Source organism: Scomber scombrus, chromosome 19, assembly GCF_963691925.1.
Source record: "Scomber scombrus chromosome 19, fScoSco1.1, whole genome shotgun sequence".
Classification (NCBI taxonomy): Eukaryota; Metazoa; Chordata; class Actinopteri; order Scombriformes; family Scombridae; genus Scomber; species Scomber scombrus.
In genome coordinates, this window is record NC_084988.1 from 20,287,430 (window position 1) to 20,309,666 (window position 22,237).

A 22,237-nucleotide genomic window follows, 5' to 3' on the forward strand; every position below is an offset into this window, starting at 1 on the left:
GAGCCGCCGCTGGCTGGCTGATCCGACGCCGACTCCACCCCTCCTGCAGACGGAGGCATGGCGAGCACCGAGGCGAGAAGGGAGTGTGAGACAGACGGCTGCAGCAAGGACGCCAAACTTCAGTGTCCCACATGTATAAAGCTTGATATTCAAGGCTCCTATTTCTGTTCACAGGTACTGCTCTTTATCTCCACTCGTCCGGTTTAAATGTCGGCTGTAGCCGCGCAGCAAGGCCCCCCGTGTCTCCTCACGAGGCTGCTAACTGTCAAGCTAGGCAGACATGTGTAGGTGCTTGGTAAACCGCTAATAACGTGTTTATTTAAAAAGGTGGCGTTTAAAGATCAGCTTGTATAGTGTGTTATACAGGTGGCTGAGGATGAATAACGCAGTCATTAATTGTAACTGATGCTAACTGTGTAGCAGTTAGGCCAAGTGAAAACATTTAGCTAGCTAACGGTTGGCTGATTAGCTGTAAAGTCACTGATATTACATCCTTGACCCAATTAAAAAGCACATAGAGCAACAACCGTGTATGAAATAATGTAAATCAACTGCTTTTTAATGTATCCTCATACAAAATTAACCTGCACATAACGTCTATGTAGTTATATAGTGCTGCTAAAGTTGTCGTTAGTCACTTGCTATCCTCTCTGACCAAGCACCATTCACAAATCATTCTGGTAAAGATGAATCAATAAGTCTGTTCAGTTAACCAGTGTTATAACTATTAGCATTGACAGACCGGTTGCCACTACATCTGCCTTCCATTAAAATATGCGGGTGGCTTGCAACAAGTAGTGTGAGGCACATCTGATAGCTGATATTGTCTTTGGATGCTGCCCTGGGGCTTAATTGTCTTGCAGCAGACACTGAAGTCTTTGCCACTAAAGTCCAACATTAAACTACACTAATAAACTCGTATGGTGTGATACTCTCTCTGCAGAAGAGCTGTTTTAAGTAGATCTGCCATACGTCCTTTTGAGTCAAAAGTTTTATAAATAGATTGGTCGGGTGGCAGATGAAGTGCTCTTGTGGTGCCATGGTATTTGACCCTAGAGGCCTTTGATGTGATTGCAATTTTGGCTGTGCTACTGGACCTCGTTCTATATATTTCTAGTCTCTTACTGCTGTTAATCATTCCATTGAGGAAAGTATACCAATAAAAATAACAGCAAAGTGCAGTGAACATACCGCCAGAAACGTATCAATGAATAGTTTGCTTTTTGAATTTTAACATGCATTTTTACACAATTTTCTGACATTTTATAGATAATCTCATTCATTAAGATATCACACTTGATCCATTGATAATGACAATGATGGTTAGTTGCATCCTGAAATAAGTTTGAATGGCTTGTGTATCAGAACAGTGTCCATGATGATTAATGACATTGTTACACATTAAGTCAAGTGTACTTTGGAGCGCAATTTGCACTGCATCAGTAACGGTTAGGTATGTGCGTCTCTCGCTAGACCTCCCCTTTAAAACTTTTTATGTGTTTTTTTTTCATCTCCAGGAATGTTTCAAAGGGAGCTGGGCATCTCACAAGCTGCTTCACAAAAAAGCAAGTAGGTATCACCCATCACTGTTAGTTATATATTTAGATACATAGATGTCATGTTGTGTGGTAGAATTGCTCACAGTGTATAGTATAGATGGACAAGTTGAAATTTTAGAATCCGATAACTGTACTAGAAATGTGGTTAAGTTAGAGCTTATTTTATGCAAGTGAGGTGTAGCTGATACCCTCCATTACTGTGAAGTGTCACAGTGGTGCCAGATGCTTGACACTATTGGGTTGTGTTTCATTAGAGGACGACAAGAACCAGAATGAGACTAAGAACTGTGTGGAGAACGACATCAACACAGACCCATGGCCAGGCTACCGCTACACAGGAAAACTACGCCCTTACTACCCACTGGTAATACAAAATAATATATTTCACATATTATTTCATGTTATTATCAATATGAATAATTGATGCTACTCTTTGTTTCCAATTAGTTGTATTGTTCAAATTTTCCCAGTTTGCTTATATTTACCACTAACAGCTGTAATTGTGTGGAAATGAATCTTTTTGCACAGATGAGCTTTTGGTGAGGTCACACGTTGGTAATGAAGAGTTACAGCACATCATAAATACTAGATGCCACTACATACATTTCAAACTTTGTAAAAAAAAAAACAAAACATGGTATATACTGCTACCTGTTGCTTCATATTATGAATGTGTCAGAGGAATTTTGAAACACTGAACTGCCTCCAAAAAGAAGGCAGAACACCACACAATAAGAAATAATGTCCACATATCGATATGCTGTACATGCTTATCTCTCTTCTTGGTCCCTGATGTAGACTCCCATGAGGCCCGTGTCTGGGGACATCCAAAGACCTGACTATGCTGATCATCCCAGAGGTAACCAAGCTTCATTCACAAGGAAGCACATTAACAGTTGATCATATTGGCTCATCGTCCATTTGGAAATCATATTGATCCTTTTTAAGACCTGCTACACTATTGTAGTCTTGTGTAGGAACATCATACATTTAACTATTTGAAGGCTGTGTTCATGGAAGCACAGCCTGGGTTGTGATGTTCAGTTTGTCTCTTCAACACTTTCCCCCTGCTGGACAGATTTTAATGAAAGTTGTGTATATTAATAAATCAATTTACTATCAAACCGTACTGTGCTCATAACCATAAAATGCACTGAGCAGATTCATGCTCTCATTACGATCAGTCTTTTTAGATTTGAACGCTCCCATGAGCTTTTCCAGCGCCAACCTCAGATCAAATTACAGTTTTATCACCGGTTCTGTCGAGGCTCTAATTATAGCAGAAACCTGCAATATTTAGTTTATTTTGTCCAGTTGGTTCATATGGTGGGATGTAACAGCGAGGGGCCGCATGCAGAGCTTTAAGCTGCCGGTCTAATCATTAAGTATGAATTATGTCGTGTGGCAATGATTGATGAGCATTATAAACAATTTCCACCACCCAGCTCCAAAGTGGTGACGGCCGAGAGACTTAATGCCTAAAATCTAGCAGAAAAAACTGAAGAGGGACGTGCACATTGGAGCAGTATGTGTCTTAACAGTGGAATATGAGGAGATGAGGGTTATGATACAATTGTAAATGAGAACCAATGAAATGTTTCTCCTGTTAGTTGACAGGAAAGGTTACAAGGTTAAGCAGTGTCACATGGGCTGCTTTTGTTTTTTAAGTTTTAGGTTCTCTTGAGGGAAAGAAATGCAACAACTCATTCGCAACATGGTAATTGGTAAAGCAGTACTTGGGTTTAGATGAGCTTGCAGAGGAAGTGTTAATTAACAGGCAATCTTCAGAAATACACACAAGGAATGACTGTATACAGGGGAAGAGTACACAACGTGTAAGATAAATATTAAATGTTTAAAAAAAGACATGTTACTTTATATAAATGCAGTAGGTAATGTTCAAGTTCCTCAGGTATTTTCAAAACCACGTAAACAGTCATGAGCAGTTTTTTCCACTAAGTAGCAGGGCAGTGCACCCAAAAGCTGCGTCACAGTTTTTCGCTAGAAGGAAATAAGAACTCTGTAATGATGGCATTGCACAGTTTGTTTCCCCCTGATTTCCTCACTGCTGGTGCATCTGGCGGGGCAGCAGAACCGTCCCAGGGGAAGCACCCGGCGCTGGAGGGCCAGTCACTGAGTAGAAGCTGGGTTTCTGCCAGTCTCATTCCATCTTGTTGGTGACCTCTTTCCATTCTTTTAATGACGGGGAAGTTTAAAAGTCATAATGTAGAAATGTGAAAGAAAATCAATGCTTGTACCAAAACTACACTCGCCTACCAAACGGGATAATAAAGACAAGATTTATCTTGGTTTCCAAAGCAGTGCTGTCTTTTTAGTGACATATATTCAAAGTGTTCTGGTTTGTAAAACAAAGCAGAAACTACAACCAAGACCTTACAGTTTCTTAAAAGTTCGGGTTATAAGAAGCTCCAGGTTAGGAATAGTTAAGGTCCTCTAGTGGAACCTCTGAGATCCTTGGATTGTGAAATTACTGCAACATACCAGTTATCCACTGATGGCAGAGATTTGATAACGCACAAGTGGTCATCGAGAGCCGCCTCCTGTTGAAGGCCAGTCTCAGTGTGTTGCATTAGTCTGGACAATGCGCTCATCCATGCATGCAGCTCAGAGATAAACTGATATGTGTGCGTACGTGGCTGAAAGCTGCACAGTGCTGCAGGCTGAGGTGTCTGCTCTCAGTCGGATCAGCAGCACCAGTCTCCCTCACTCGATGTAAATTCCTCATTTTCCCTTCTCATATTTCAACGTGTAAGAAGTGTTTAATTTTCTGTAGGCACCTCGCTCCTGATGACATTTCCATCAGCAGCTGCTTTGGCCTGTTTAAACAGCCAAGCAGTATGTCACTGTGCTGACAGCTCTGCTGACATACTCTGGTTTTTATGCTTTATTTATGTCACTTATCAGACCCCCGTAATTGTAACCTGGTCTATTTACATCTATTTCTACGGGCAAGTCATTCATAGTGCAACCATGGCAACCTCTACATCCTTGTCATCTGACTGCATAGATCCATACTCAGGTAGTCATGGTTACAGTCTCCTTTCATTCTAATGTGATGCCTTTTCAGTAACCAAAGCACTATTGTTACAGGCGGATTTCTTTTTCCTTGACATAGCACTGCTACGTGAAATCCAGCATTGTTTTAAAAAAATGATCAAATATTGATTATTCCACATAAACCGACCGTGACGTTATGAAGACATCATGTTGTTCACACTGTTTGATTTTTCTCATCCTTTGTTTCTTTTTTTGAGCAGCGGCCTCAGAGCGTAAGTAAGTGTAATTGATTGTTGCACTCACGCTGTAGACTCTTTGGGTCAGAAGGAGGGCTTTATTTGACTTGTGCACAAACCTGTCTAAAGTCCGTGTTGCCTGGCAACCATTCGTGATCATCCAGCAATCATCTTGAGTTAATAAATTATAGATCAACGAATTGTTGATGACTCCAGTGCTTTGACCACATTTAAATACCGGTCTAATGCGCTTCTCAGTTAGTAACAATTTTATCTTATTGAATCTACAGTTGAATTACACCTAGTTATTTATACAACAACACACAGCCCTGCTCTGCTCTCCTGAGTCATCATTGTGAGTGTCAGCGTCATTTGCCTCTGCTCAGGTGTTCAAGCTGTAGTTTAGTCTTAGATCTTCATACTAATGAGAGATGCCTTTAGGAATAATGTAAATAAAACATGAAACAATAAAACACTACAAATAAGTAGTTATATTAATAAAAAGATGGTTTAAAAAAATTTAAAGTATGAAATGTGAAATATGATAGAGTTAAAGGGCCAGACATGAGTTTTAATGAGGGATTTACATTACACTATATGACAGTGCTGACATTTTATGCTTCAAAAAATTCCACAGATGCAACATGAAAGCAATCCTTTACTTTTTCAGGTCATTTTGAGATAGGTTTGGTTTATTCAGATTCTAAAAAAAGTCTTTCTTTTGTCACTGGTTAGAAATAAATAATTGATCTTGTATACATTTAACGTTGATGTAACCTGTGTTGATTTGGTCTCTTCTGTGTGTTTTTTGTTGTGTTTATTAGACAGATGTGATGCAAAATGCTCATATTGCACCAGATACTCTGTAGCCAAATCTCATGAGAAATCAGTGAACAGCTTCAGTAGTGTAAAATTTGACACAATGAAGATTAAACTGTACAAGTAGCAATACTAACAAAACCAGTGACTGTGTATTATCATTTAGATTTTGTTAATTAGTCGGCTCATCTCAGTCTTAGACTTTAGACATGGTTTACGCTGAGTATAGACTCTGCTATAGATAGATGGATAGAGATAGTTGATTCATTAGCGCAAAAATACTGAAGTTCCTCACATCACCTGTGCTTATGGTATAAAGCTTATTCTAAAATATCTGTTTGACCCTTTGAAGCTCCCAGGATTCGGACACCTCAGAAGGTAAAAGTCAACACGTATGCTCGACATAAAATCAATCATTTTATAGCAAAATTGTGGTAGAGACACGATTATTGTACTTTATTCCTTCTCACAGCCAGATAACTTGTTGAACAGCTGCTTTTGATGGAAAACTGGAATCGATTAGGAGAAAGTAAATCCAGCTCTGACGCTGCACAGCTCACGCTGGGTCTGAAAAAATTGATAGACTGACAGCAGCAGTTGTTTTTTTTTTCACAGAGTCCCACTTTGATTCGGCTCATCAGCAGCAGCAGCGTGTATTATTGTTAATAACTCCAGTCGTCTGTCATTATCTCCTTCCCACAGGAATGTCCGAGTCCGAGCAGTTCCTGAAGGGGACGTCACAGATCAAGATCCTTTGTCCCGAAGACATCGAAAGCATGAGAGTAGTGAGCAAGGTAAAATCCAGCTCGTCTTTTTTTTTTTTTTTTGTCAGATGTCACGACTGTTTTTATCAAAGCGTTGCCATGTTGGCGTTTTAATTTTCCATTGATCGCATTCTGGGTTTTTTGTGTCACTTTTGCAGCTGGCACGAGAAGTCCTAGACATCGCAGCCGAGATGGTGAAAACGGGGATTACTACAGAAGAAATCGACCACGCAGTGCATCTGGTACACACACACACACACACACACACACACACACAGAGGTTTTATAGCTTCTGTGCTTTCTAATAACACAAATATGCAGCTTCAATTCAATTTAATTAGAGATTTTGTGAAAATACTCATAAATGGAAAATTGTGTCTTCTCCCAAAATCATTATTTAAAAAACTCTATTTTATAGCTGTTGTGGAGCCGCTGCTAATAAATAATGAAAGAGTGCGTTGCTGCATGTAAACGGAGCCCCCTGCTGTGGAGTTTCAGTCTTAACTTCAGTTCATTATTTTCATATCCTGACATGGAAGCAGGTGATGTGCACATACACACCATAATAACAACAATAATAATAATAATATTTTCTTTATTTCTACAGCACTTATCAAAACTAAGTTAGAAAGCGCTTCACGTAGAAACACATAAAACCACGGCTATAAAAGTATATAAAAAAGTACATAAAACAGAATAAAAAGTAGAGCCAGGTGAAATCAGGGAAGGCGGTGTCATAAAAAGTACATTTTGTGCCTAGATTTAACAGAAGCCACTGACTCAACCTGCCTCATTACCTCGGGCAGGCTGTTCCTGAGCCTCAGGGCTCTTATTTCAAAAGCTCTGCCCCCCTCTCCTCCCTCCTCCTTAGTCTTTAGCTGAGAGTCAGCACGACAAACCAAACTGACCTGTTGAGCAGCTGCATGAGGGGTCACTCATCTTCGTTCCACGTCAGCCACTCTGCTAACCATTTATCACTACATGCTTTTGTCTGTTCAGGCTTGTATAGAAAGGAACTGCTACCCCTCTCCTCTAAACTACTACAACTTCCCCAAATCCTGCTGCACGTCTGTCAACGAGGTCATCTGCCACGGCATCCCGGACAGAAGACTACTACAAGACGGAGATATACTCAACGGTACGCTCACTGTGTGCGCCACACATGATTCACAGCCCACAATTTCTGCTTAAAACTGTTTATGTAAATCATATCTTGGTACTTTTTTAATGTTTTTGATTAACAGAATCCACTTAAACAAACCCAACATTGACCTTTACTTAAGACAGATTCTTAAAGACCCAATTCGTCTCCATTTGTGTCACCATTTCAAAGTCAAACCAAGTCTTTTAAGATATATCTCGGCTAAGTTTGGATGTAGGCAAATGTTTTATTACAGAGAGTAGAGGGGGCGGGGGGCGATTTCTCTTCCGTGACAAATGGTTTGTACTAGCATCCTGAAATGGTGTCAGCAGGAGTTTGGCCAATTTTAGCCTCTTTATGAATATTTCTGCTAAGGAGGACGTCTTCCATCCACCACTCCCCCTCGGAGCGTCTGATGGAGTACTTGCCAGCAACTCATCTCTCGCTGCGTGGCCCGACAAGACAAATTGTTTCATTAACCTTTACCAGTGGGGCTTTGCTAGTCAAATCCTCCGCTCTCCATCTTTCTGCTTAAGTGGGTGAAAAGTCCCAGTTTGGCCCCACTAGCAATTCCAATTTCATCAGCAGTTTTTTGGGTTGTTTTGCTCATTGCAAAACGGCTCCAATTTTTATTAAAACTGATGCTCACTCACTGCGCACGTCAATAAATGTTTATTCATAACAGAAGCCTCTTTTTCAGAAACAGAAGCCTGTTTTCGAAACATAACACAATCCATTTTGCCGTGTAGCACAATAGCGCTAACACACTCCTCCCTTTTCTCGCTCACGCAGTGGACATCACCGTCTACCACAACGGTTTCCACGGCGACCTTAACGAAACTTTCTACGTCGGAGATGTTGAGGAAGGAGCGAAGAAGCTGGTTGAGACCACATACGAATGCCTTATGCAAGCCATCGACTCTGGTAGGAGCTCAACCTTCATGATGCTGCACACACACAGAATGCTACACTAGTGTGGAGACCGGAATAACCAGACCTTTACTTTAGACTGAATAACTGATATAAGCTTATTTCATATGTGTTGGTATCTGCATTTGTATTTCTGACCTGGTTCCAAGGAGGTTTTAATATCAACTTTAAAGGTAACATGGATAAAAAGTGCTCAGATAATTGACATTTAAACATTTTGAAAGAAACAATGTCTCCTTCAGTATACATCTGGTTACTTTTCTTTATTCAATGAGAGCCTTTTTAAAAATTGTTTTTTTATGTGTTTTTTATGCTTTCTTCTCTCTTCTTGGCTTCCCCTTCTTTTTTCCTACAGTGAAGCCTGGCGTCCGCTACAGAGAACTAGGTAACATCATCCAGAAGCACGCGCAGGCCAACGGTTTCTCGGTGGTGAGGAGCTACTGCGGACACGGCATCCACAGACTGTTCCACACCGCTCCCAACGTGCCACATTATGCCAGTGAGTAGCCACGCACCTGCCAGGAAAGATACAGCTCCATTTGTAAAGCGCTGTGTGTAACAGGGTGATTTATGTTTTCATTCATTTCCAGAAAACAAAGCAGTTGGAGTTATGAAGCCTGGCCATGTGTTCACCATTGAGCCCATGATATGTGAAGGTGAGTGTTATCAGTGTCTATAAGAAGAATGAGTATAAATCACCAAAGGAGTGAAATGATGAAGATAAATAGAACTTATTTAAACAATTATCTACAATTAAAAGACAAAAGGTTACTGTCACTTTAAGACAAAGAAAAGCAGCAAATCTTCACAGTTTAGGAGCTGAAAATAAGGGAATGTTTGATATTTTGCTTGGAAAAGAAGGTAATGCATTATTAAAAGATTAGCAGGTTATTTTTCTGTTCATTGACTGATAAATTGACTTATCACTTCAGCTCTAGAGTCAGAGCTGAAACCTTAAACTCATCTTTGCACTCAAGCCTTGACTTAAGGAATTCGAACTGGTTGTAAAACTGGCACACGGGAGGTGAAATGATCTCTCGTACTTCAGACTCATTCATGCATTAAAATCGTTCCAGGTATCCGGTGAGCCGGTGCCAGACTTTCTACAACACAGTTTAATTGATAGCGTGTAAGTCAAAGCCGCGCGTGTGTGTGTTTAATATGTCAGGTGGCTGGCAGGACGAGACGTGGCCCGACGGCTGGACGGCGGTGACCAGAGACGGGAAACGCTCGGCTCAGTTCGAACACACCCTGCTGGTGACGGAGACCGGATGCGAGATCCTCACCCGCCGCCTCGAGGACAACGGTCGCGCTCATTTCCTGAGTCAAGTGTAGGCTGGAACCGGAACGAACCAAGGGACTGGACTTTTCCAGACACACTGACGCTCAGCACGGCTGGGTCTCACACACACACACACACACACACACACACACACACACACACACACACACACACACACACACACACACACACACACACACACACACACACACACACACACACATACACACGTCTCAAAACAAGAGGCACCACTCCTTTAGAGCTCAGTTTAACTGTGGCTCTCATTGTTCTTTGAATTAAATATCGGTCCCATTAAATGGAAGTACTTGAATGTGTCTTATATCAAATGTGGATTGCTTTATTGGTGAAGTGATAGGAAGTATTAAAATATTTATAAAATTGGGTTTTTCTTAGTCATCAGGCCCTGGTCTGACCTCTGGGGTCATCGTGTCACCCAGAGCTTTTACTGGCTGGCTAGTAGTTGTCTGTGGTGTGTGGAGCTCAGGGTAAATTCAACTAGCTTCTTTTCTCTCAGCCTCTGCTAACTAAATCAGACGTTATGAATTTACCAGAGATGTACTTGAAAAGAAGAAGCAGTACTAGAGACAAAAGAGGCTTCCAGGAAACGGGGTCGACAGGTCGCCCAATCTCACCAAGTAGCAACTCAGAACTTGTGTTACAGGTTCAGAAAATAACACCAGGCTGGGGGAAAAAACAAGAAGTTCAGATTTCAGGCAACAAAAAAGCATCCTTTCGCAGCCATGTTGGTTATCTTCAGTTCTTATTGCAGCAGAAGCAATTAGGGAAGTTTCTCAACGGTTATTCTGATTAATACCAAATATAAAGCTGCAGCCTAGCCTGGAGACGATTTTAGTTTAGCATAAAGACTGGAAACAGCTAGACTGGCTCTGAACCCTACTGAACTGACTGGCACACCAGAACCTCTAAAGCTCCCAAATGAATATGTAACATCAAGTACGAAAATGACATTGTGGTTTTTAGGGTGGTTGCGTGAGCTCAACCAAGAAATGAACACCCTGACCCATAAAAATTCATTAAAAACAACACATTAATTAGTTGGAAGCTGTTTCTCCTTATTTCCAGTCTTATGCTAAACTAATTTAACATCTTTTTGGCTGTAGCTTCATACTTAATGTTGAGCTCTACATGTATTTTCTGTTCTGGTTTTGATTACTTGAAAGGCAAATAATCATTTTGCCACAAGTCAATGCTTCAGGTCATGCTAAGCTGTTGCCTACCTAATAATCATAGCACCAGGTCAACTATCATGTTTCCAGTAGAAGCATTCTATCCCAATTGTTATACCCTGAAGCTATTAATAGTGCTCAGCCAGATTTCCAGTTGAGGACGTCAGCCCCCGTTGGTTGCTAGGAGACTTGTGATGCAACAGCAGAGCATCCACGTACTGAAACTCTAAATGAGAAAATAACAACATTGAGCACAAAGCCGTTCAAGCACTTGAACTTTTAAAAATCTGCTCTCTTTCGGTGTCTCATGTTTCAAATAGCTCCCGGTGTAGCAAATTGAGCCTTAAACACGTCAATGTAGGAGTTAAAACTTGCCAGATGTATCAAGTTAAACTGATGTTTCCCCCTTTATCTCGACGGTCACCATTTACCTTGATGTGGGGATTCTCCTGGTGTGAGCAGCATTCATTATTTCTACATTTTTCAGAGGACTAATGTGATCACAGTTTCTCTGCCATCTTTGTATTTCTTGGAGTAATAAATGACTCTTCTGTAGATGTGTGTGTGTGTGTGCGTGAGTTTGTCCTTGAATTGACTGCTGATGAAAATCCTGAATATTGCTTAATTCATCAGCCTTTTATTTCTAGAAATGGGCACCTGTCACCCTTTAATTCCTTTTTTAAACTCACTGGAATGACAGTAATAGTGTAATGTTAACAGTATCTGAAATGTGATTTTTGACACCATTTGTTTACTCCTGAAGTACACTAGTTAAATTCAGAAGCTAAATAGAGATACTCTACGCTTCTATTAACAGAATAAATGGTTTTTAGGTACACAAACATTCAATTTCAAGTTTTGTTTTTAAACTAGTGCCACTAAATGCCAGTGAAGCATTTAGTCTGCAGTGACTAACATAAGCTAATTGATGGCAAATATCTGAAAAAGTAACCTGAAGCAGTGAAGTGCAATCACAATCATCATTTTGCCTTGTATGAATGTACGTAGGACTTACTGTAGGTTTCTTCAAATAGTAAAAATCATAGTCTAGACTTCATGATCTGTATATTTACAGAAATACAGCATTAAATACAATACAAAGAGTCAAAGTTTTTACAGCATTTCTAATACTTTTCCTATTTTTTTGTTATTGCTATTCCAAAAATCTTGAAGAAATGACCACTGACCTTGTTTTTGATGAAAATACCTCTACCTTTGAAAGAATTTATTGTAAAATGTACTATTTTTTATCACATCAACAGAATTCATAACAAACAGCAAGACTCAGCAACATAACAAAAAGCACAACACAAAATTGCCCAAGAAAGTCCAACCCCATCCCATATATCCTTGTCTGAGAAAACTTTTAGCTTTTAGTCCCATCATCAGTCTACCATTAGTCACAGTTCAGTGTCCCTTCTCAAAGGCTTTCATTCCAGAGGACAATGTCTGATCCGGAGAGGCTATTCCAGTAAAAGCCTCCACAAGTTTATGAATTCCTGAACATTTCCTTTGAGTACAGAGTTAGTTATTTCATGCAGAAACACGTGAAAAACTTCTCTACACCACACAGTGGCAGTAGGAGCAGTGTCCTTAATCCATTTCAACACAACACATTTTACCAAAAGTAGCAATTTATCAAGTAGTTTATGTTTCAGAAAAGAAAGTGAGACACTTTCAGCAGGTAGACTAAACAAAAAGAGGTCTGGTTCTTTCTTAATTGTGATTTTAAAAACATTACTATCTTCTTTAGCTGTAAAATCCCAAAAAAGATGAAAATAATTCCCCTTTTCTGACATTTAATACACAGAGATGATAGATTATGATCCATTTTACTTCCAATAATAAGAATTTTATATTGACAATACTGTAAATTGTTGATTGTTGAAAATTGTTCTCATACAGTCTTCATCTTCAGTTCTGTTATTGTGAATGGAACCGAGACATAAATAATGTTATGTGTTATGCTACTGAAATGTGTAGAAACAGAAATAGTTTGAAGTGAATTAACCCCATTAAAATGAAAGAACCACAGTCTATACATACAGTGGGGGAAATAAGTATTCAACACATTACCTTATTTTTCAATTACATGAAAAATCATAATTCCAATCACTAAATCAACCAATTAAGAAAAACAATAAATCCATAAAAGTTATGTGCATTCAATTGGAATGACGGGAAAAGGGCATTGAACATGCAGTAAAAAAAACAACAACCAAATAAACAAAGCACTACACAGTGATTCCACTAATTAGTCCTCTTAACTGCTAATTAGAATCAGCTGGGTTAGTGCATGTGGCTATTAGTACTTCCATGTTTAAAAAGGGTTAGCCATCTGTGAATGCATTATCTGTTACCAAGCCGTCACACAGGAACTATCTCATGACGGGTAGAGGCAAAGAGCTCTCCCAAAACCTGACTGTTGAGCATCAGAATCTAAATTGTTGAAGGGAAAATGAATGAAGTCATGTGTAGCCAGGCAGCAAAATGTGACTGTCGTTATTACTGCCACCAGATGGCACTGTTTCAATTAGGATAACCCCGCTGTGAGGGCGAAAGATTTTGGTGGGAAGCAATCTTGTTTTCCGTAACATTGCCACGCAATGTTTTTCAGGCATTGTGGACTGTTTTTGAAGGTAAACACTTGTAAAATGTGACTGTTAGTATGGAATATCAAGTGATAACATTAAAAGTAATGGATACCTATAGTTCGTAAGATAGTGTACACTAACATGTCTATATTTGTTTGGTGTTGGCCGATATGCAGATATTGGCAAGAGCATGGTCTTGAGAGGAACCTGATGTAGCCTACTTGGTGTAATGTCTCACCACCACTCTTGGTTGTGCTTCTAGACAGATGCACAAGTTAGTATGTATTAAAGTTTACACATTCATTGTAAAATTACAAGACCTGTGAATGTATGATTGTGAATTTGTGTGCTCTTTGTGTTTATAGGGATGAGCCACAGTTATTTTTGCACTCTTTTGTATTAACATACTTATCTCTGCAGTCTTTGGTAGTGGGTGTTTTAGCACCAGTAGTTTATGATTATTAAGACTATTACCATACAGAATACAGTGAAGAGCCCAGGTGTTACTCCTGAAGCAGGAGCGAGTCCTCTGATGATACTGATTGTGTTTATCTACAAGAACTGCATATACAGCAGAGAACCTTCTGTGTGTTTTGTTTGAAAGCTTTATTTTATTTTTTTCTACCTCGTCTGAACACCAAACTCTCCTGTTCAGAATAAAGACCCCAAAAAGTTATTTCTGGCCTGTGCCGGTTTCATTTTGCCGGGCTACACAAGTATCAGGATATACTTGAAAAGGATCTGCTGCCATCCATCAGGACAATGACAATGAGACGCAGGTGGACCATCCAACAGGACAATGATCCAAAACATACTGCAAAGGAGACTCTCAACTGGTTCCAGAGAAAGAAAATAATGGCCCAGTCACCCAACTTGAACCCAACAGACCATTTGTGGAAAGAGCTGATGATGAGGATTCACCAGCAGGCCCCCCCGGACTCTTGAACATTTGAAGACTCTCGGCTTAGAAGAATGGGCCAAAATCCCCCCTAGACACTGATAGATTAGTTTCTTTGTACAGGAGGTGTCTTGAAGTTGTCATTGCAAACAAAGGCTAATCCACAAAATATTAAATACATTTCAGTAAGTGTGTTCAGTACTTTTTTCCTATGTCATCCCAACTCAATGCACATAACTCTTTTATTGATTTGAATGTTGTGATTTCTTTAGCTGTGTTGCCTTATTGAGTTAATACCTATGTCTGGTCTTAATTGCATAAGAATAGCTATATTGCCCTTTTTATTGTGTCTTGCACCAGAATCCTTCATTGGCTTGCCTCAAAGACTTCAGGCTGGTCTGTATCACCACGGAAATACTGCAGAAGTCGAGCATGAACAGTGCTAAACATGCTCAACATGTCTATTAACATGTTTCACTTAACCAGGAATGGCATAGTTGAGAATGAGGCGTCGGACTAATTTTCTCAAGTCAGTTACAGTTTGAGTCAATGTTTTGAAAATGAAAGTGAAGAATTATTCAAGTTTGGAGATTCTTAGATTTACAATTAGGAGTGTGTCTAACCCCTATGAACCAATCACATCATTTTCCTTTACAAAATAGCAGAGTACTCAAACCCTACAGATAGAAAAACACAATTTTTGCAAGTGTTTAAGCAGGTTAGACTTCTATCTGCATCTTTTTGCAACTTCATCATGCCTTGATGTCCGTGATGCTAAAAATAAACTCCTCTAGCAGTCCCTATCATTTAGCAAACTGCCAACACTAGTGCCAATTGGTTGTTTGTGGTTGTACTTATTATTCATTCAGTTTAGATCAAAGAATATTTCTGAATAATCTTGTTTTGGTTTATCCGTTTCCGTCTCACAATGTTCTGTGCATGCATATGTGTTCCTTCAGGGGGGAAATGCTGATCAAAGAGGTTTCTGACTGTGCATTGTTCAAATAAAACAGACTTGAACAGGGAGCTGAAAGATTATTTATTAAATTGTGCAGAGTAAACATGGAGTGAGATTGTGGTTTCTATGTGCTCCACTGTGTGCGTCTAGAACTGGAGGACGACGCGAATGCTGAAAGAGAGGCATGGGATTAGATTGAGGACACAGCATCACATTTAAGGCTTTAAATACTGTACTGATACAATTGACTGTCATCTACTGAAGGACGGTCTCTCAGGGAGTAAATTATTTGAAAAAAGAAATTCTGCATCACACTATTCATCACATCTCAGCTTTGTCCTCAATAGAGGGCAGCAGGGACGCCTTCTGAGGCCTTCAGTAGACAAAACCCAGAGAGACACCCGAGCAACAAGCACATTAACATAAACTTCAAAATCTGTCTTACCATTTTCCAGCATGCATGAGATCAAACCCATCAGTGATCTTCTCAAAGGGCAGAGTGTGAGTCACAAATTCATCCACTTTCAGTTTCTTATTCATATACTCCTCCACCAGTCTGGGAACACTGTCGACACTCTTGTAACCTGGGAAAAGTGTAAACGGATTTATGAAGTAGAAGAGAGGAGTGATGTGTGCTTCATCAGTGTTTTTTTCCAACAAAAGAAACACTGGCATGGCAGTACTTCAATGACACTCAATCATTACTCAGAGTATCAAAAAAAGTGAATCAAAGAACATGTTATGCAAATCTGATAAGCACTGTTTGTCTGTGTAAATGAGCATTATGTGAAGAACGTGAATCATCTTTCATTCAATACAGACCCATTTAGCAAATGGTTAAATATGAGAAAGCAAACAAGGCGTTGTGCTCCAACTAAATCTACACCCACATATATTTAAGCCTGACTCACAAAACATTTATTGTATAAAATGAATGATTAGTTCTTTACATCACTGTACAGCTTGTGCTCATAACGTATCCTTGCATGAAAGCTGGGTGCTCTCTCTGTTGCACAGGTTTCACTCAACAGTTACTTTCATCTCAATCACACCCACCTTTTGAAAAACAGTACAATGATGAAATATGTATTCTTCTTGGATCACAGGTTAGACTGTATTTGATTTAGGTACCTCCTCAAATCATCTCAAAGCAAACTGTGCTCACTACATATGGCTTGTTGCCAATTCATTAACTAGCTCATGGGGGAATGTTGGGTCTCTTTAAATTAAAGAGTACAGTCTAGACCTGTTCTATGTGAAAAATGCCTTGAGGTGACTTTTGTTGTGATTTGGCGCTATATAAATAAAGATTGATTGATTGATTGATTAATTGATTACCTCCAAAGGCAGTGCCCTTCCAGGTGCGGCCGGTCACCAGCTGGAATGGTCGGGTGGCAATCTCTTTCCCAGCTGCTGCCACACCGATGATGACGCTGGTGCCCCATCCTTTATGGCAGGCCTCCAGGGCTGCCCTCTGTCACCAAGAGACAACATAAGAGCAGTAACAGGTCAGTCTGATCCAAACAGCACCACAACCTCAGCACAGTATTTATGGTTATAGTTTATCTTAAATGTACTCTTTTTAAAATGTATATCAAAGGGTCATAGAATTTGGGTGAGGGTTGGGGGTTTTTCTCACTCTAGCAAGAATTTAATTGTTGTAAAAACACTAAACCAACCCCCATTTTCATAAAGCCATGTCAGCTGAGCTATAATTGTGAGCCATGAAAGATCATGACGTTTAGCATGGTTCATTCAGTATGCACTGGAGCGGGTCAATAATATTGGATTATTATTTATATGACCGTAATCCTACTCACCATGATTGCCACATTGCCCACACATTCAAAGGAGTAGTCAACGCCTCCATCTGTCATCTCTACGAGGACCTCTTGGATTGGTTTGCTGTGGTCCTTAGGGTTCACCACGTCTGTGGCACCAAACTCACGAGCCGTTTTAAACTTGTCGGGGTTGAGATCAATTCCAATAATTTTGGTGGCCCCGGCTACTTTACAGCCCATGATTGCTGCGAGACCCAGTGCTCCCAGACCAAACACAGCACAGGTTGACCCAGCCTCCACCTGCAGGGTGAAGAACAGGAGAGGAAAGAACAGCTCAGCACGTCTTTGCTGCTACATGTATTTTGCAGGTGCATTCTTCTTCAAGCTGACTGTCATGAGGTAAATACTGCAGGTACATGCAAGCTCATACTAATAAATAGGCGTACAAAATTTATAGTCAAAATTATAACATATGCCACAATACCAAAAAAAGACTGCAGCCATGCTAGCAGCTCTGTCAAGCTGTTCTTTAATAGTAACAGCAGTGCTTTAAGCTTTGACAGCATGTTCACATGCCCACCCCGACAATAGTGACATGCTAAACAATGTTTACCATGATTCAGCATCTTACTTTATCCAGTTAGAGTACTAAGATTTGCTAATGAACACAAAATATAGGGTAGTTGAAGCTGATGTAAGAAGAGAATTTTGGAAAAATGTACTTTTGGACTTTGATCATGCTTTATTAAAGCTTGGGGATTATCAAAATGAAATAAAAAATTCAGGAGGACACTATTGTCATTGTCAAGTTTCATGACAACCAAGCAGTTATCAAGAGATTTCATTCAAAACCACAAATGTCAATCTCATGGTGCCACTAGAGGAAAATTCAATTGATCACCAAAGCCATTTAGATACATCAAACAAGGAACATTTCATGGCAATCTATCCCATAGTAGTTGAGATTTTTGGACCAATCCAAACCAACCGAGTGACATGGCCATTGCTCATCTTGAGCTGCATTCTTAAAGTGGCTAAAAAGTACACCAAAGGAATCAAAAATAGTGCCATATTAGGAGGATTAGAGTTTTTCCCTGTCTTCCATATATATATCCTGCGGAATAAAGTGTGAGTTGTGCAGAGAATGATAGGATTAATGATTGATTTTGGACCAAAGATCAATGACCCAGAGCAAAGGTGATTTTGTTTTTTCCAGCATAACTAAAATATCCACCTATCATGTGACTGAAAGGCTATGCTAGGTAGGACAGTTGTATACAAGTACAAAATAACCTCTGCTTTCTAATAACATGCTAACTTTCACTCAGACACAAGGGAAACAGAAAGAAAGAACACCAAGAGCTAGATATATACATCCCAGTAATTAACCCAAATGCAAAACCTCTGCGAATCCCTGAGCCATGAGATTTAAATCATGGGTAATATTGCCCAATGGCATGTCCGGACTACATAAATGGAGGACTTTGGTGCTAAGAAAGTGTGCTGTCCAACATTTTCCATTCACATTTAATTAATCATTCTCTTTTGATTTAGTTTTATGACTTTCAATCATTAGACACTTATCTTGGGTACAATAATCTATCACAACAAGATGAACAAGCCTATTTAGAACAGTGCTAATAAAGCAGTATACAGTATGTAGGCTAACACTTGTGACTGGCTGTGTTGACTGATTGTGGCACAGTGACATTGGCGAGGAGGCTGACTCACCTTGGCAGTGTTCAAAGCTGCTCCATAGCCGGTCGTAATACCACAGCCCAGCAGACACACCTTGTCCAGAGGGGCTTTGTGGTCCACTTTGGCCAGGGAGATTTCAGCCACCACTGTGTACTCAGAGAATGTGCTGCAGCCCATGAAGTGGAAGAGGCTCTTGCCCTTGCAGGAGAAACGGGTGGTCCCATCTGGCATCAAGCCTTTGCCCTGAGTGAGCCTGGGGAACATCACACAAGCACAAATTTAGCTGCTCTGATGTGCACACACAAAGCAAGATTGATTTTTAATTTAACAGCTGAACTGCAAAGCTGCACAGAGTAGGACATTTACCTGATCTTTTGACACAAGTTGGTTTTGGGGTTCTTACAGAACTTGCACTCTCTGCACTGCGGGACATACAAGGGTATGACAGTGTCACCTGAAATACAAGCACACTGATATATTTGAACACTTGCACTGCAGTAATCTTTTGGGGTATGTCAGAGAAGAGAAGAGAGGAGAAGATAACCTGGTTTAAACTTGATGACTCCCTCCCCGACACTCTCCACAATACCAGCACCCTCATGGCCCAGCACTGCAGGGAAGACTCCCTCAGGGTCGGAGCCACTCAGTGTGTAGGAGTCAGTGTGACAGATCCCTGTGGCCACAACCTGAAAGATAGGATTGCAATCTGATGCATGTTCAATCCATTTAACACTAAAGTCTTATTTTAGGATGAAAATCTGCTAAAATATGTGGAATCAAACAGTGGCAGAGAGTAACTAAATACATTTAGTCAAGTACTGTACTTGACTACAATTTTGAAGTACTTGTACTTTACTTGAGTATTTCCATTTGATGCTGCTTTATACTTCCACTCCTCTACATTTCAATGGGAAATATTGTGCTTTTCTACTCCAATACAATTATTTGACAGCTTTAGTCACTTTTCAGATGAAGATTTGACACAATGGATAATATAACAAGCTTTTAAAATACAACACATTGTTAAAGATGAAACCAGTGGTTGAAAGAGGTGTGTAGTCAGGGTAACATTTTAGATGTCAAGTAGTGAGTTCTCCCATGATTTCATTCCAATAAATGTTCAAATGATCCAATATATCAAACATCAAAGATTAGAGAAAAAACTGATTTGTGTATGAGAACTTTTTTGTTTCTTCTTTCCTCTCCCATTAATCATCTCACCACCCCTCACATTTATCTGGCGACCCTTTGGAGGAGCCCCACCCCTCAATTGGGAACCACTGGACTAAACTCTTGTACTCTTACATTATCTGTTTTTATTATAAGGCACTTTGTAACTTTATTTGTGCAAGCAGCTATTTAATACTTGTATACTTTAAGTAGGATTATTCACGCAGGACCTTTACGTGGAGTATTTTTAAACAGCTGTATTGGTACTTTCCCTGAAGCAAAGGTTATTAATGCTTCTTCTATCACTGGAAACAAATCAGCTCAATTAGAAGTATCATTATTTTGCAAGAATACAGTACAGGGATTCGCTTTTTAAATAATATAAGGAGTAATAACGAATGGTGCAAAGTCCACTGTGCTGTTGAACTGTGTACACTAAATGACTAAATTAACTACAGATAAGCATTTAACAGGAGCTGATAAGTGTACGGTTAAGGCTATAAACAGTATACAGGATCTAAGATATACTGTTATCAGCATGGTTGTTTTTTTTTTACAACCGCCATTGTTACAGCCCTGCATTTATCTGATTGCCACACCTTTGTCTTGTACACACCATCAAATTCTAAATGTAAATTGCAAACAAATCGTTACCTTGAGGCGAACCTCCCCAGCTTTAGGAGGCGCCACCTCCACCTCCTCCATTGCGAGGGGTTTCCCGGCCTCCCATGCTACCGCAGCTCTGCAGCGGATGACCTAAAACAGCCAACAGATTCAGTTGGCCTGTGATCACTCAACACAACAACTCTCTGGGCATTTAACTCATTCAGTGCCATAGAGGAAGTAGCACGGTTAAAAGGGTGGAGGAAGACAAAATACAACTTTCCCCCTTTTACTATAGAATGTAGAAAACAAGATCAGTTCTTAGATGTAGTTCTCAAAAGGGTGGATATAACAGAACTATAAAAACCTGTCTTTAAGAAAGATTTTCCCTACTTGTGCAGTCATGTTGCAACTAGCTAGTCTTAACTAGGACTTAGAAAATGAGTCATTGGAGACCTTTTGCGTGTGCCTTGGAAGACACACAGTATTTTCTGTCCATTTCAGATTGCGAAACAGTGCAACAGAGGGATTGCTTCTCTTTTTACAGATGTTAAATGATAACTAATGACCTAATAAACAGCAGATTCAAGCCCCTCTTCCACATCCTTCTTCCTGAACTGTAAACATCCCCCTTTTGTATAAACACTTGACAGAGCAGAGGACAAGTCCTGACAACTCTAGCAGTGTTCTTGTGCGTAGAACAGCTCAAATTCATTGAAACATGTAGAGAAGTTCATTATTCTAATGCGAATCCATGTGATGAGAAGTCAGCGTGCTTACCTTCCCTGTTGTTGCCATGCTGTGTCACAATCAGACTGTCAAGGTTAAGCAAGAGTGCAAGTCTTATCGTTGTTTAGACCAATCACAAAGAATGGACCTGCCTCTGTGGGCTGTGCCTAAACACTAGCTGTTAAACTTTCCACAAGGTTCATTTCCTCTTTCATGTGTTTTAACAGAGGTGCAGAAGAGCGTCGGGAAACAGAAATATATATAGTTATAAAAGATCTATAAATATGTTATTATATAAGACCTATGTAAAACAACCAGTTCAGAATTGATCAACCAGTGTAGATGGGCTGAAGACAGATTGTATAGTTAAAAAAAAACTTTATTGGATGGCTACTGATAAATAAATCAATAAACTGAGATTAAACAAGGCCAAAGCCGGGGGAGCTGAGAGTCAGTTGGATAGGGTGAAATAGGACATCTGTGGCTGGGTGTGCTCAACTTCTCTTCCCCGTGTGTGGCAAAGCCAAAACCGTCTCGCCAAGTACTGCGGTGCTGTTGTTGGTCACAGTTTCGTCGCTGGCCGGTCGCTGCATCAGTGTCGCACTGTATTCTATTCTCTGGCGGCAGCAGCTCTCCAGACATCGACTCAGCCGTTTCATGTAGTGAAAACCAGCAGCAGATTGAGCACACCCACACTCTGCACACAACAGGAGACAAGCGAACTGACTGAGCCATTTACAATAATCATTATTTTCCACCCAAACTATGCACACAACGGATTACAAAGAACAGCCTACATAAACATTCAGATTCTATAACTGCACATGAAAAAAAAGCAAATTTAAGACC

The 22,237-nt window shown here is 40.0% G+C and overlaps 2 protein-coding genes across 2 annotated transcripts; one reads left to right on the forward strand and one right to left on the reverse strand.

Annotated features, from left to right (window-relative positions):
* Positions 1-57: 57 nt before the first annotated feature.
* Positions 58-11,518, forward strand: metap1 (methionyl aminopeptidase 1). The gene is made up of 11 exons (XM_062439763.1): positions 58-174; positions 1,518-1,569; positions 1,814-1,923; positions 2,358-2,418; positions 6,335-6,426; positions 6,555-6,638; positions 7,396-7,534; positions 8,330-8,461; positions 8,823-8,966; positions 9,058-9,123; positions 9,636-11,518. The coding sequence occupies exons 1-11, from the start codon at positions 58-60 to the stop codon at positions 9,800-9,802; spliced, it is 1,164 nt and encodes a 387-aa protein (XP_062295747.1). The 3' UTR covers positions 9,803-11,518.
* A 3,951-nt stretch (positions 11,519-15,469) lies between these two features.
* On the reverse strand, positions 15,470-21,477 carry LOC134001336 (alcohol dehydrogenase class-3 chain L). The gene is made up of 9 exons (XM_062440901.1): positions 21,440-21,477; positions 20,711-20,812; positions 19,431-19,572; positions 19,253-19,340; positions 18,920-19,139; positions 17,228-17,488; positions 16,746-16,881; positions 15,853-15,991; positions 15,470-15,578 (listed from the first exon to the last, which is right to left on the reverse strand). The coding sequence occupies exons 1-9, from the start codon at positions 21,455-21,457 to the stop codon at positions 15,554-15,556; spliced, it is 1,131 nt and encodes a 376-aa protein (XP_062296885.1). The 5' UTR covers positions 21,458-21,477; the 3' UTR covers positions 15,470-15,553.
* Between the last annotated feature and the right edge of the window lie 760 nt (positions 21,478-22,237).

Bases quoted from the DNA above. Each gene is read 5' to 3' on its own strand.
- LOC134001336 (XM_062440901.1), bottom strand. The intron at 17,489-18,919 runs GTGAGTCAGCCT...TTCACCCTGCAG, and splicing joins CAGCTTTGAACACTGCCAAG to GTGGAGGCTGGGTCAACCTG. The intron at 15,992-16,745 runs GTAATCAATTAA...CACTTTTCCCAG, and splicing joins GAAGGGCACTGCCTTTGGAG to GTTACAAGAGTGTCGACAGT.
- metap1 (XM_062439763.1), top strand. From the start codon at position 58: ATGGCGAGCACCGAGGCGAGAAGGGAGTGTGAGACAGACGGCTGCAGC. The intron at 6,427-6,554 runs GTAAAATCCAGC...TCACTTTTGCAG, and splicing joins GCATGAGAGTAGTGAGCAAG to CTGGCACGAGAAGTCCTAGA. The intron at 7,535-8,329 runs GTACGCTCACTG...TCGCTCACGCAG, and splicing joins AGACGGAGATATACTCAACG to TGGACATCACCGTCTACCAC.